The sequence below is a fragment of the Sarcophilus harrisii genome, chromosome 4, assembly GCF_902635505.1.
Source record: "Sarcophilus harrisii chromosome 4, mSarHar1.11, whole genome shotgun sequence".
NCBI classification, from domain to species: domain Eukaryota; kingdom Metazoa; phylum Chordata; class Mammalia; order Dasyuromorphia; family Dasyuridae; genus Sarcophilus; species Sarcophilus harrisii.
The window spans coordinates 151,882,650-151,899,322 of NC_045429.1; the positions used below are offsets into that span (position 1 = coordinate 151,882,650).

The 16,673-nt window shown below is 31.5% G+C and overlaps 1 protein-coding gene across 1 annotated transcript in view; it reads right to left on the reverse strand.

Moving 5' to 3' along the window:
• The window catches only part of VTA1 (vesicle trafficking 1), an 82,680-nt gene that overhangs the window by 31,206 nt on the left and 34,801 nt on the right, over window positions 1-16,673 (reverse strand). Inside the window, exon 5 of the mRNA XM_031964191.1 lies at window positions 4,197-4,308. Coding sequence (XP_031820051.1) covers window positions 4,197-4,308 — 112 coding nt within the window. The remainder of the gene's footprint in view (window positions 1-4,196; window positions 4,309-16,673) is intronic.

The following is a 16,673-nucleotide window of genomic DNA, read 5'->3' on the forward strand; positions in this document are numbered from 1 at the left end:
TATTTTTTACAGAACATATCAAATATCCAAATATGGAATGATATAATTAGAATTTGATTTAACATGACAATTCCTAATCCAAAAAGATTAGTAATTAACACAAAAACAATCATAGGGGATAGGTTTTCTTTATATTTTAATAACATTATTTAATAACCTATTTTAAAGTTTGGGGAAAGTTATTAATATTTTCCATGGAGAGATCATCAACATATGATTTCATTTTACTAGCTTTAAAATATTAAAGTAGAGGAAAGGATTACTTTTTTTAATTTGTTAGGTTTACCTGTCATTAAGTTAGAAAATTAAACCAAAAAGTGATATATATAGAGAGAGACATTTTCAATAAGTTACTAGTCTAAAGATCACCTTTGAACACACTCATTGATTTCAGCAGAGATATTCAAATTGCAAGTTAAAGTTGGATCATGAGTACCTCTTAGATATTTATAGTGTATCTGGAAAGGTTAGGGATGAAAATACTTTACTCTATCCTTTAATACATATGTGATCACTTTCTGATTTGCATTTCAAGTATAATGAAGCCTTCAATCTTCAAGTACCTGGAAATCAAGCATTTAATAAGGCCAGAAGTATTAGAGACAGATTCTACAACTTATACTCTTAGAAAGTTGTTGAGGGGTTAATTGACCTGTTCACAGTTACCCAGCCAGAAATTGCCTCCTGATGCAGGCCTTAAACTCACTTGAAAGCTTGAAAAGCCAAGCTTTTTACCCACTTACATTATGCTGCTTCTTAAGGCCAATAGTAAATGATGAAAAGGCAGAACCCAAAGAGAAAAGGCAAGGTCTTATTTATGCCTGCAAGTTATAAAACCGTAACCCGATTTGAATGAACTATAGTGGCAAACTGGCAAATTATCTATGAAGGACAATATGGTAATCAAAGTATTTTCTACTAGAAAATAGTTCCTGTCCCTGGAACAAAGGATGTACTTAGTTGTTAAAACTTTCACTGAACTGAAAATAAATTTAAAACAAGTTAATTAAAAAAGTTCTTGTCTTTCAAAAATGTTTTGAACCCAGTTCACAACTCTTGGAATATACTGAATTTTGTAGTATAAATTAATTTAAAACATACTTTAACCAGGTTGAAAATAAAAAGCAAACGAGTGAAACAAGTAGGGCCAGGAGATCATTATATACTTCAACAACAATACTATATGATGACGAATTCTGATGGACCTGGCCATCCTCAGCAATGAGATGAACCAAATCAGTTCCAATGGAGCAGTAATGAACTGAACCAACTACGCCTAGCAAAAGAACTCTGGGAGATGACTAAGAACCATTACACTGAATCCCCAATCCCTATATTTTTGCCCACCTGCATTTTTGATTTCCTTCACAGGCTAATTGTACAATATTTCAGAGTCCAATTCTTTTTGTACAGCAAAATAACGGTTTGATCATGTATACTTATTGTGTATCTAATCAATATTTTAATATATTTAACATCTACTGGTCATGCTGCCATCTGGGGACGGGGATGGGGGGAAAGAGGGGAAAAATTGGTACAAGAGGTTTGGCAATTGTCAATGCTGTAAAGTTACCCATACATATAACCTGTAAATAGAAGGCTATTAAAATTAAAAAAAAAAAAAAAAAAAAAACAAAGAAAAGAAAAGAAAAAGCAAACAATACAAAACAAAAAAAAAAAAAAAAAGAAAAGAAAAAAACAAACCATACAAAGAAATCCCAAAGCAAATTATTTTAAACTAGGAATACAACATTGCAAATTGCTAAATGTATATGTAATATGACTAGGTGTGCTTGGTAGTTTTTAAATCTATATTAAATAAGTACCAAAATAGATCTACAAATGTAATAATTTCTTTAAAATATCACATTTTTAAATGTTTGGAAAAACTAAAACCTAAATTTAATAGATATACATGTGCATGTATGTACTGCTCCCCGCTCCTCTCACTGATGTGTCAAATTTAATTGCATGGTTATCGATTAAAGGAATCAAACTTTTAAAATAGTCACATATTTATACATTATTAAGCATTACATTAATAACTTTAATTTCATTTTGTACCTTGTTCATGTCTTAAAAATTTGTTTCCTATTAGTATAATTCTAAATACTCTTTTTAAACTGCACTATCTTACTAAATGAAAACATATCATTTTCGCATCTGTCCATGAGATTCATGGACAGAATTATATCCAGAATAGTTATATTACTAAAATGCTATCTAATATAGAGCATGATTTTCAAAGTGAAGGGCATAAAATGCTGGAAAACTTGTCAATTTGTAAAGTTACATAGAGCTAGTTTCATCCCATTTACAAATTGGCTTTTTTTCCCTTTGTTAGTGAAGGAATAAAATGAGTAAGCAGAAAGGAATGGAGAAAAATCCAGCAGTGTATTTTTAACAATGTTTTCTTTCTTTCAAAGAAGCAGAGTTAGGAATTGTGATGAGTTCTTTTTCTAGAGTATTCGGCAATTAAAGTATTTGCATATAACCTTTGGCTCCAAAAGATTCTAAAATGTTATGACCTGTATGCCACACATGGCATGATGGTAGCAATCCTATTCAGACAATATTCCATATTTTAACCATCAAATGTAAAAGAGAGTGCCTTATACTAGTTAATATAATTGCATCAAAAAGAAAAAAAAAGCATTGTGACAAAAAAGTCTCAAATTTAATTGAAAAAACTTGTTCTTTAATTCATACAATATATTTTAATAACAGTTTGGGGAAAATTCTTAATATTTTCCATGGATAGCTAACCAACATATGACTAGCAAAAGCTAGGAGGAGGATAGGAGCTGGATCTATAATCTCACTGATACAGGGAACTTCTTTTACCAATGCAGGTCAATGACTAGAGGACAGAGGCTAAGTTACTTATACAGGGTTGCACATTGCAAGAGTAAGTCACAAGTAAGATTTGAACCCACTTCCTAGCTTCAAGGCCAGTTCTCTACATACGAGGCAATAGTTACTTTATAAAATCCTAATGTCAACATATATTTTTGTATTTGGTTTAGCAATTTGCTGACTCAAGAAAATTATATAAGGATATATTTTCCACATCCTGTGCCTAATTAGCACTTCATTATTTTTTCAAATACTAAGCCAAACTATCTATAAAACATTGCTGCAGACATAAACAGTTGTATAAAGTCAATGCAAAGTTGTAATTTGTACTAAGAGAATAATTAATGGGTGGTTTATAGAGTACACCTAACTAATCTGATTTAGGATGATCAGGTTTAAAATAAACAAATTTATAAATGGAACAAATGATAACCAAATTCTGGGGAGAACCAGAGACCTAGGTCAGTCTGGGACATGACAGCTGAGTCCAACATAACACTTTAACAAGAAACTCCTCTAGAACAAAGTTTCTTAAACTGTGGGTTGAGATGCCATATGAGGTGGTGTAACTAAATGTGGGAGTCATGAAATTATGATTTGTTATCAGTAAATGTCTGATTTGTATACCCATTTTATACACCTATGTACTTGTAATCATGTAAAAGTTTCTTGGTAAAAAGGAGTCATGAGTGGAAAAAGTTTAAGAAGTCCTGCTTTAGAACATACTTAACAAATGTACATCAAGCTTTTTATTCTAAAACCTCCAATGATGCTCTACTCCTATTTGAAGTGGCTTATTTTATTTGTTTTACTTGTGGATAAGTACTAACTGAGACAACATTTTTCATTACATAAAGGCTAAATTTATCTTTATGCAACTTTTGCTCATTACTTCTAAGTCTGGTCTTTTGGAGCAAGTACGATATGGAGTTAGGAGACCTGGGTTCACATCTCAGAATTGTAACTTTAGTACTCATATTAACCTTGGCAACCTATCTGGGCCTCAGTTTCCTTGTCTGTAAAATGAGAAGGCTATACTCGATCAGTTCTAAGGCTTCAACTCTAAATCTTCAATGCTGATTTCTATTTCTTTTCTCAACTTACCAATTTGATTGTACTTAGTCAGTCTCAGTACTATTTTTTTTTCTTTTCTGTTTGTTAAGGTTCCTTGTATACTTATCTCTTTCTTTAGGGTTCACCATCCATATCTTTTTGCTTTGTCTTCTGGCCCTGACGAAGGATGTAAAACTAGAATAGGCTCTGAATAAACTCTAAATAAAATAGAGCTTTTGTAACATGAATTTTATTGATTGATCTACTTAGAACAAAATAATACAAACCATTACTTTCTTCGTCCATTCCAACAGGTCCAGCTTGTGGAGTTTCTCCATTTTTTAGACAGTTATGGATATAGGTTGCCTTCCATCTGGCATATTTTCTGTGTTTCATGTTCTGAAAAAATATAATTTAATATTTTAGAGTTATCACTATTTCATTTTTAAAATACTAGTTAGACCAGGAAGAAAGATATTTGCTATGCTGAAAATATATAACATCCCAACTAAAGTACTGCTGAATTCAATATAAGTTCCCTAAACAGAGATTGCATGGTGCTTAGTTGAAAGGAAATGACAAATGGTTCCAGTTTAAGTAATCCTTCTATTGAGTTGGAAGATAAATATGCTAGTTTTGAAGTTTTTATATCAACCTCAATCTATATTTACCCTATTATGACAAGTACTTTACTCAGGGTAGATCTATTCGAGGAATTCTCATATATCCATTTGGATATAAATTTCCAACAGAGGAAGAAGAAAACCTGGTTAAATGAACAATGAGGTCATAAAATTTAACTAGACTAAGTGAAATTTAAATATTATTTCATTAAAACAACTCCCATCCCTACCTTACTACAGACAAAACACACACACACACACACACACACACACACACACACACACACACACAACTAGCTCTTTTTAAATCTCTGTAGATAAAAAAAAGGATACCAAAAAGAAAATAGTCTGAGTATTGAACCATTTTTTTTTTTTATGTGTGTGTGTGTGTGTCTGTTTTGGAGCACCTTTTCATATGACTAGAAATAGTTCTAATTTCTTCATCTGAAAATTGTCTGTTCATATCCTTTTACCATTTATCAATTGGAGAATGGTTTGAACTATTATAAATTTGAGTCAATTCTCTATATATTTTAGAAATGAGGCCTTTATCAGATCCTTTGGATATAAAAATGTTTTCCCAGTTTATTGCTGCCCTTCTAATCTTGTCTATATTTGTTTTGTTTGTACAAAAACTTTTTAACTTAATATAATCAAAATTATCTTTAGTTCTTCTTTGGTCACAAATTCCTTCTTCCTCCACAAATCTGAGAGGTAAACTATCCTATGTTCTTCTAATTTATTTATAGTATCATTCATTATGTCTAGATCATAAATCCATTTTGACCTTATCTTGATATACAGTGTTAGGTATGGGTCTATACCTACTTTCTGCCATACTAGTTTCCAATTTTCCAGCAGTTTTTGGCAAATAGTGAATTCTTATCCTCAAAAGTGGGGCTTTTTGGTTCATCAAATACTAAATTGTTATAGTCATGTGCTGCTTTTTTCTTTGAGCCTAACCTATTCCACTGATCCACTAGTCTACAAAATGTTTTTGATGACCACTGCTTTAGTTTTAGATCTGGTACAGCTAGGCCAACTTCATTTGCTTTTTTCTTCATTAATTCCTTTGAAATTCTTGACCTTTTGTTCTTCCAGATGAATTTTGTTATTTTTTTTCTAGTTCAGTAAAATAGTTTCTTGGGAATTTGACTGGTACAGCACTAAACAAATAGATTAGTTTAGGGAATATTGCCATCTTTTTTATATTTGCTCAACCTATCCATGAGCACTTGATATTTTTCAAATTGTTTATATCTGACTTTATTTGTGTGGAAAGTATTTTGTAGTTTTGCTTATATAGTTTCTGACTTTCCCTTGGCAGATAAATTCCCAAATATTTTATATTATCAGCAGTTATTTTAAATAGAATTTCTCTTTGTATCTCTTGCTGTTGGATTTTGTTCATGATGTATAAGAATGCTGATGATTTATGTAGATATATTTTGTATTCTGCAACTTTGCTAAAACTGTGGATTTTTTCTAATAGCTTTTTAGTCGATTTTCTGGGGTTCTCTAAGTGTGGCATCATATCATCTGCAAAGAGTGATAATTTGATTTCCTCATTACTTATACTGAACCATTTTCAGAAAGAACTTTAGACTGCCACTAAGTTGAATGATATTGACCAAGTCATTTCACTTTTATAAGGCCTCAGTTTTGTCATTTCTATGGGTTCCACTATAAATCTAAAAAGACACAACTGAAATGAGAAATACATTTCTCTCCAATTACAAGAGGACTAAAACCTCTTTCAGAATATAAGATGAGCTAGTTTTCAAATTTGCAATTGAATATGAGCACAAAATATTGATTATCTGATATAAGTCCCAAGGAACCTTAAAATAGCAATTTATATAAAAACTACATTTAGTTTTTTTCCTTTTCATCCTAAAGTAAATCAGTATGAAAAATGAATCTGTAGGTAAAAACAAGCAATTCCTTTATCAAAACATAATGTTTAAGGATACTGATTTAGATACAGGATCTTATATGAAGTAGTATCCTCTCTTATTTATGGGTTTCTTTCTTTCTTTTCTTTTTATTTTAACTTCACTATTTTATTTGTTCCCAATTACATGTAAAAACAATTTCAATACTCTTCCCCCTGCAAATTTTGAGTTTCAAATTCTCTCTCTTCCCATGAAAAAGCAAACAATTTGACACGTTATACATGTATAGTCATGAAAAATACATTTCCATTTAAGTCATTCGGTGAAAGAAAACAGACGAAAAAAGAAAAAAGTGAAGAAAAGTATCTTTGATCTGCAACCATGCTCCCTCAGGTCCTTTTCTGGAGAGAGACAGCACATTTCATTTCATCTAGTCTCAAATCACTGAATTGCTGAGAACAGCTAAGTTATTGCTCTTACTGGGTATCATGATCTCTTGGTTCTGCTCATTTCACTTTGCATCATGTAAATCTTTCCGGGTGCAAACATTCTACTTATCATCTCTTGTGATAAACTAGTATTCCCTCACAATCATATCTGCCATTCTTCAACTGATGAACATCCCTAAATTTCCAATTTATTGCCACCATAAAAAGAGCTGATATAAATATTTTGTACACATAGGTCTTTTTCCTTTTTTTTTTAATCTCTTTGGAACACTAATCTAGTAGTAATATTGCTCGGTCAAAGAATCTACATGGTTTTACAGTCCTTTGAGCATAGTTCCAAATTGCTCAACAGAATGGTTGAATCAGTATACAACTAACAACAGTGAGCATTAGTGTTTTAATATTCCTACATCCCTTCCAAAAAAAGTTGTCATTTTCCAAGTGGGAATAGTAATCAATAGTGATTTAGAACTTTTTTTATATGTTTGTAGATATAGGTAGCCTGAATTATTTTGTCTGAAAACTACACAGATAAACTATTCAGACTGGAAAACTGCTAGGAAGTAGTTTAGTCTGATTGAATCACATAGTATGTAAATGGTAATAACAGGAAATAATAATGGAAAGACAAGTTTTTCATCCTGTGAACAGCAAAATCAATCTAGTTCCCTGAGCAAGGGAGTGAAACACGGCCAGATTTGGGATTTAGGAGTTTTATTTTGGTAGCTATGTAGCAGGTGGTGTGGAGGGGAGACAAAATGGAAATAAGACTTATAAGGAGGTCATGATAATAGTCTAGCTGAGTGAGAGGAGACAAGGGCTTAAACTAGGATGGAAAGTATTTGAGTAGAGAGAAGGGGATATGGGAAATGTTGTAGAGGTAAACTACACAATGATTGGAAATAAAATGTGTGAGAGAGAAGGAAGAGTCAAGAAATTAAGATTGCCAGCCTAGGTGATTTGGAGATAGTGGTACCTTCAAGATGAATAGAGAAATTTAAATAAAGGAAAGGTAAGGGGAGATATTTAGTTGTTTTGTACAAGTTAAGTTTAAAATGCCTATGAGAAAAAATTATTTAAGTTGAGAAGTACAGGAAGCAACTGATGTGGACTAGAATTCAGAAGATGTTTAAAAATGGTTTTACACATACACACACACACACAAACACACACACACACACACACACGAAATCAAGAAAATTTTATTTTTGTATTCAAATAGAAATTTTCAATTAAGAAAAAAAGGGATGGAAAGATAAGAACAAGCAGAAGTAATAATTCTCAAATATTGGTTTCTATATTTGCACACTAAATATGAATTTGAGTGTCTTAAAAATAAACAGAAAATTATAAGGTTTGATAAATTGTATTGTTAGGGATATAGCTTACAAGCATTAGAAATGTCAAGCCCCAGAGAGGGAAAACAGAACTATTCTTTCTTTTTCACTTTGTACATGAAAGAGTACCTTTTGGAAAAGAAAATAGCCAGGATAGTTTCTCCTGGAATTTTGATTCAAATAACCACATATTTATATAATAACAATTATGTGAAACACTTTAGGGGATATGATAGTAATATAAAATATGACTCATGTCTTCAAATAACTTATAGTTTTGTTGTGACAAAACTTAAAATATAAAGATTATAATCTCTGCCCATTATTTAACTGATAATTTAATACATGAGCATAGTGGAAATGCTGGATTTACAATCAGAGGTCCTGAATTCATATCCTTTGGTCTACCTGCTATTTGAGTAATCTTGAGTAAATCATTTAATCTCTTGGTCCCTTGAATTTCTTAACCTATAGAATAATGGAGCCGAATCAGATAAGCTTTAAATCTCTGATTTTGATAATCTAATGATGATGATAAAAGTGTTAAAGTGATTACTTGATTTAGCTAAAGGAGTCCAAAAAGATACCAATTTTGCTGGGAAGGCTTCATGGGAGATGTAACAACAAGAATTAGTTCAAAGTAGTGGGGGAAAAGAAAAATTCAATAGTGGAGGAGATAACAATTGCCTTCAAGTATTTTTTTTTAAAAACTACCTTATGGAAGAGGGGTCAAACTTGTTCTGCTTGGCTTCATCTGAATAATAGGAAATTGGAGATATATTTTTCAGTCAGGTAAATTAACTATCTCTTGTCCAAAGTAGAATGACTCTGTCTTAGTAGAAGAGTGGATTCTCTAAGGCAAGAGGTCTCCAAGTAGAGCTTAAATGTTTCTTATTGAGGATATATATATATATATATATATATATATATATATATATATGTATGTATATATATGTATATGTATATATATTTGAATCCATTATCTCTTAAATTCCTCCAAATTATATGTGATAAATCAATTAATTTCTGGGTCTATTAGTAACATTTTGAGATTCAATTAGTCACTAACTTTTTTTGGTAAAATACTCTATTTTACCATTTACAAATGATTATCTATCAAGATTATAAAGAAGGTAAAAGATAACTAAAGAAATAACCAAGTTTAAAAAAGTTAAGATTAGGAACATTCTTTAGGCAAATATTTGACTGTAGTCATTGCCTAAATAATGGATCTTATGATATAGAGCAAAAAGAGACCCTAGACATATAATCCCTCTAGTCTGGTAGTTCTTAAGGTTTTGGTTTCAGATCCCTCCAGCCCAACTTTTAAAAATTATTGAGGACCCTTAAGAGCTTAGGTCTTGGGGGATACATATCTACTAAATTCCTATATTAAAAATTAAAAACTTTAGTATTAACATGAAAACAGTCTTGACCTCAAAGATCCTCCCACCAAGAGGATCTTGGGGATTTTGAGAACTGCTGCTATCTATAGTCCAGGGTTTCTTAAATCTTTTCCATCTGTGACTCCTTTTTTGCATAAGAAATTTTATGTGATCTTAGGTATATAGCTATATAAAATAGACGTACAAACTAAATATTTGGTAATAAAAAATCTTAATTTCATGATCCCTACATGGGGTTGAAAAACACAATTTAAGAAGCTAGGCTCTAATACTTTAATTTTTACAAATCAAGAAACCAGGCCCAAAGAGATTAAATAATAACAAGACAAAGAAACATGGAGCATACCTGCCAGGGACAGATTTCAAAAACTCAATCTTTGATTCCAAATCTAGTAATTATTTTACTTTTGGTATACCAAGATGACTCATACTACTTCTTAATCTGGTAGTTCCTGCTTTACACAGTGTGTAACAATATGCATGCAATCTATCTTTGCAACCTTAATTCCCAAGCCAAACTAGGCTAATAAGTACTCTTTAAATAAATACTGCATTTTTCCATTTCTATGTCTATTTACACCTCTCCTAATACCTTCTTTTCCATCTTCCACTGAAATCACATCCTAATATATCTTTTAGGATGAAACACAAATGCCACCTATTCCATGAAACATTTCCTACTCTTTCCTATAAAGATTAACTTGATTCCTACTTTGTCAGACCTTTCTAAAGGATACTTAACTGAATTCTGCCTTGTATTATAGCTATAGGGCAGATAATAATATGTATCTGAAGGAAGAAATTGTGTTATTCACTTTTGCATTTTTATAGTCTGAGCATGGTACCTCAGACATAAAGGGCACATGCTAGGTATTTGATGTATGAATGAACGGACAACTTCTAGATATGCTAAAAATCAAACAAAAGGAATTTTAGATAGATAAAAGAATAATTTCTTGAGAATTAAACAATGGAATTAAGAGTTACTGAACCAATAAACTATTTTCTTCTTTTAAAAATGTTTGAAAACAGGATTTTTCCTGTTTTGGGATAACCCTATCTCTAGGCTAAAGAGAAAGAATAGACAATGAATTTTTAAAAAGTTCTTTCCAAATTTATGATTCTATGCTGCCCCCTCTAGGGAAGAATATACAAATGAAGCAGTTTTAGTTCATAAAAATAAACAGTTAACAAAAAATATAATGTCCTAACATTAAATTTGCCACAACTATAATGTACCTTAATGTTAAAAAAAAATGGAATCAGCTAAAATATTAAACTTTTTTCAATTTTAAAATCATAATCCTATTATTCCCTAGGTAATTCTAATTCCTGTCAGGAATCCCACCATTTTGCTTTCTAATTCTCTCTCTAAAGTAAAAAGATGTGAAATATAAGAAAAAGTGGTAAGTGGAAAATTTCAAGACATCAATATTTTTGAAACCCTTACCTTCCTTTGGATGATCTGACATCCTTTCTGGGAAACAGGAATTACAAAAATTGCTTCAATTCTTACTCATGGCCTTTAAGTTCCTGTTTTCACAGAAATGATAATTGGATAATTGAAAATAACTGACATTTTTTCCTGCAAAGCATGACCACTAAAAGTCAGCATTGAAAATTAAGAAGTTATAGGTAAGCACTCCTGAACACCCACCTTCAAGTCTTTTTGCTGCCTATCAGTCAAGATTTTTTTTATTAAACAGCAGCAATAAATTAGAGAATAAGAGACTTTCTGCTAAAGAATATAGATCTAAGAAGCAGTATAATCTAGTATAATCTGGCTTAAAGCCAGAACCCTCAGATCTTAGTATCTGTTCTGCCATTATTAATAAACTATGACCTACAACAAATAATTGAAAGTCCAGATTGCTCAGTGTTGCTATGTGTAAAATAAGAATAATAATAGATGAATTATCTACATCATAGGGGATGATAGGTTGAAATAATATATTAACTTGACAGAACTTTGAAAAAGTGAATTTTCACTCAACCAAGAGCTTTTGGTGCTTATATGTTAGATATTGTATTAGGAAAAAAGAAACCACAGACTATTTCTGCCCTCAACTTCACATTCTGATTTTTATTACTATACAAATGAAGTATTATACTGAATCTTCATGAATGACCTCCACTTATTCATGATGGTCATTTATGATGATGAAGTTCTACATAAATAATCTTTATGTTTTAGAAAAGAAAATAAATTTTTTAGGATGAGCACCAAAATTCCCTAATATTCAGGGTGAAAAAAATTTAGGAATGGGTATTCTTTATCACTTAATCCTTAACTTAATAAGATTTCTTTCTTAATACTATGAATAGACATTCCTTTTAGTTGGTGTTACTTATCCCCTCTCTCTCAAAAAAAAAAAAAAAAAGGAAAAAAAATCTAAAATTGGATTATTAGTGGGTCAATACTGAATTATTTTTAAGAAACAAAAATTAATCCAGAAAGTTTTAAAACAAAATATCAAAAGCTCAATTTAACAAGATAATTCATTCTTCAAAATAAACTGATTTCTAAGTAATTTTAATAGATTATTTAGAGTACTTATAATAGTCAAAATATAGATCGTTTCCAGGTCTTATTTCCCCAATCTAAACAGAACCCTATTTTAACACAATTTCATTTTGGAGGAAAGGATCAAGGAACAATAGCCTAAGATTAGGAGCATATCATTTCAGTTTTCTTGGTCTTGGTTTCCCTATCTTTAAAATAAGGATATTAGGATACAGTTTCTCTTCCAACTCTAACATTTAATGAGTGAATTCCATGAACTCCCTAAAAATGCTCTTTTCTCAATTTTAGGAATAGTTAATACTTAACTAGTCCCTATAAAATAAAATAAATAAGAAGTAGTTTAAAAATATTAAACTTGAGAAAGAATCTATCAAACAATTTTTTGATAACCAGGCAGTATATACCTGGTTCAACTTAACCTCACACAAACTGTGAGGGAAGTTCTGTGAGGGAAGTTCCAAGAGGTGATCTGGATATCTATGGTATATAACATTGCTTTTAAAACAGTTTTGTGTCAATGAATTAAAAGGCTCTGTGGAAATGTGGAAGTTATTCCACTAAAGTCTGTCTTACAGTGTATTTTAATATTTGTGTCACTGTTAATTTGCTATTTCCTACTCTGTCTGTGAGACAGTTATAGTTAGGTAACAGAGAATGGAATCTTGGGCCTGGAACTGGGAAGACCACAGTTCAAATATGGCCTCAGAGACAATGAATTGTGTGTGACACTAGCTTGCTTAACTTCTCTGCCTCAGTTTCTCCATCCTTAAAATGGAGACGATAACAACATCTATTTTATAGGTTTGCTGTAAAAATAAAATGATAAAATGAGATATTTGTAAAATGCTCTGTAAAACTTAAAGTGCTAGAGCTAGTTATTGTCACCATTGTTATATTATTATTAAAAGTATAATATTAAGAGTATAAGAGTAAAGCATTATTGTCACACACCTGAGGATAAAACTATATGTTAATTATCATCATTATAACTTACACAACTGGTAATTCAGCCAATCTATGCTATTTCCCCAAATTTCGCATTCCACCTTCCTTTTTTCTGACTTTGTACAGTCCATGCCCAGAATTCACTACTTTCTCCTATCTAACTTTTAAACTCTCTGTCTCCTTTCAAGTTTTCATTCAAGTAAAACTACCTGGCATAATGCCTTTTCTTATTTCTTCCCCCTAACCATGCTGACAGTGCTTTCATTTTCCTCATATTAGTCATAATGACTATGCTATGGTAGTCAATCAATTAATCAATCAAGAATATTTATTAAGAATTTACTTTATGTCAGATATTGTGCTAATATCTGGGGATTTAAAGATAAAACAAATAAGAGAACCAATTTTGGTTCTTCAGGAGCTTCCATTCTATTTTGATGAAACAATAGAGGTACCTAAGTTTTTTAAAAAACACATAATCATATATAAGGTAAATATAGGGCATTTTGGAGGGATGGTGGACACTAGCAGCTGGGGGAGGAAGAGAGCAAAAAATATCTAATCATTTGAGGTGAGCTTTGAAGGAAGCTAGGGATTTTAAGAGCTGCAGATGAGCACATTCCATTCATAGGGGACACCTTGTACAAAGGCATGGAAATGGAAAAAGAACTGGATTGTTTTGTGAAAGACAAAGACAAAGAGGATGACCAATTTGGCTGGACAGTAAAGCATGAGGAGAATATCACAAAATAAGGCTGGAAAGTTTGGAGGGAATTATGTTGTTAAGAGCTTTAAATGCCACAGGTAATATGGAGACACAGGAATTTATTGAATAGGAGATAAAAATAATTGCCAATGAAAAACACTAATTAGGAAGTATTGCAATAGATTAAGAACAGATGAAGGTCTGGAAGAGGGTAGTGGTCATATCAAGAAAAGTGTCAGATGTAGAAATTTTGCAAAGATAGACTCTGTAAGATTTGATAAATGGTATTTTGGGTGCTTCCTTAGCATATGAAACATCTATTATTATTTTTTTTTTTCCTTTAAACAGGCTGAGGTTATATGGCAAGTATCAATACTTGTTACAGAAGATGACTAAAAATTATTAAGAGGAACATAATAAGGCCAAGATGGTTGCCCAAAATGCAGGTAGATCATCTACTTCCCATATATTTACTCCAACAAAACCTTTAGGGTCTCATCATACAGAATAAATATGAAGAAATCCAATAAGAATCAAGTGTCTTCTGTACCTCCAGAATTGCACACAGACTAGTCAGTAGCCTGAAGACAATAGAAATAGGAGTTGGTAGCAAAGCTGGTGTCCCAGAAAAGCCAGAGGCAAGCTAAAAAAATCTGAAGCCTACAAAAATCTGTGTAGCAAAGCAAGTGTGGAGGATTTCCCCAAGAATACTTTAGGGTGGACAGAAAGCTTCAGAGTGAGGATCCAGAAAGTCTCAAGAAAAGTTAATATAACAGATGACATTCAGACAGTACAACCCCAAGTTCATGGGCTGAGGTTTCTAACACTATTCTGAAATGCCAGAGCTCCTGGCACTTTAAGATCTAAATCCCACAAAGAACCTAATTACAGGGTAAAGGTTAGTGTAGGGTCTTTGGGCAAGATGATGATTAATGTCAAAGATTTTTGAGATTTCTATTCTGGGAGGTTGGAAGAATGCCTGGATAAATGATAGAGAGATTAGAAAAGAAAGGCAACTGAAGAAGATTGGGAGAGGAATCAAAAGATAATAGTCAATTTCTGACAGTTAATTTTAATTGACAGCAGGATATCCTATAGGTAACTGAAAAATGGAATTTAAGCAGTCTTTATCAAAAATTTAGAATGAGACATCTTTAGCATAGAGGTAATATAAACCATTAGAGAAGATAAAGTCTCATCCTGGTAAATCTGATTTTTATTAACTTAGACCAATGCATGTATGAAATTGTCAATATTATGTAAGAAATTTGAGTCAATTTATAATACAAATTACAAGACTTTTAGAGGCCAAAATCCAGAATATGCTATATATGCTTATAACTAAGGTAATATAAATGTTGAATACCAATAGGACTAAGGCTGAGGCTTAAGACAAGGCAGGAAATGTTTTCAAGAATGGCTTTCACTGAAGAGGTGAAGAATGTAGTTCAAAATGTTGTATGTGCTGCTAGATGAAGTTGGTAAGTGGGTGGGTTTTGCTTACCTTTTTTTCCCTTTAGTGCAAAGGAAAGATATTGTGTAGAGAAGGAAGGAGTAATTTAATAGCAGAAGTGGAACAGGGAACAGTTATATAAATTGATTATAACTCAGTGGGACTAAGTGGATTTGCAGAACTTGTGTTATTTGGTGGGAAAGGGAAATATTCAGGAAATAATTGTAACAGAAATGAATCTAGAAACTTTGCCTTTTCATGGGAGTAATTATGTCAGTCTTATGTATGAGGCATGGATCAAAGTATATACAGTATTAAGGAAAACTTTTGCTGCTTACAGATAATTAAAAAAAGGGGGGGTACCTCCACTCCTTTATTGTTAATGTTTAAAATGTTTTTCTGTTAATTTCCTGATTTCTGAGTCATTCTGCACAGCTGACGACTTTAGGTATCTCTGACCATATAACTATGGTATAAGAAAAAAAATTCATATTTAAAAAATCTTACATTTAGTAGTAAAAATCGTCAAACTTTAAAACTATAAGTAATGAGAAACATGAATCATCTATAGGGATGATTTTCTGAGATTTTAGATGCTTAAATTTTAATGTTGTTCTTAACACATAGAAACAGAAGTGTGAATAGCATTAATAGCTTTTAAAAGAAGTGTCTGCCCATAAGCTGGGGAATGTTAATTATGATATATGAATGGTTAATTATGGTTATTATGATTATGGTTAATTATGATATATGAATGTAATGGAATATTATTATTCTATAAGAAATGATGAGCAGATTGAATTCATAAAAGCCTAGAAAGACTTAATAAGAATTGATTCTAAGTAAAAAAACTAACCAAGAGAACATTGTAAAGTAACAAGATTATGTGATAATCACTTGTGATGGACTTGACCCTTTTCAACAATGAGTTGATTCAAGGTAATTCCAAATAGACTTGTGATAGAAAGAGCTATTCACATCAAGAGAAAGAATTATAGAGACTGAATATGGTTCAAAAAAAGATTTTTTTATAAGATAGATGTTTTTTCCTATTTTCTCCTTTGTGATGGTTGGGTGTTTGTTTTTCCTTTCTCATATTTTTCTCTTTTGATTTTTTTCTCTTTTCCCTCACCTTTGACTCTGATGTGTGTGTGTGTGTGTGTGTGTGTGTGTGCGCATGTTAAATGTGGACATATGTTTAACCTACACTAGATTTCTTGCTATCTAGGGAATGGGAGAGTGGGGAGGGAAAAAAATTTGGAACACAAAGTTTTGCAAGAGTGAATGTTGAGAACTACTTTTGCATGTATTTTGAAAAATAAAGGCTATTATTATTTAAAAAATCAAATCAAATCCAAGAAAAAAAAAGTGTCGGTTTTAAGAAAGAGACACACAGATCTACTGCAAAGTCAGGATACAAAAGATA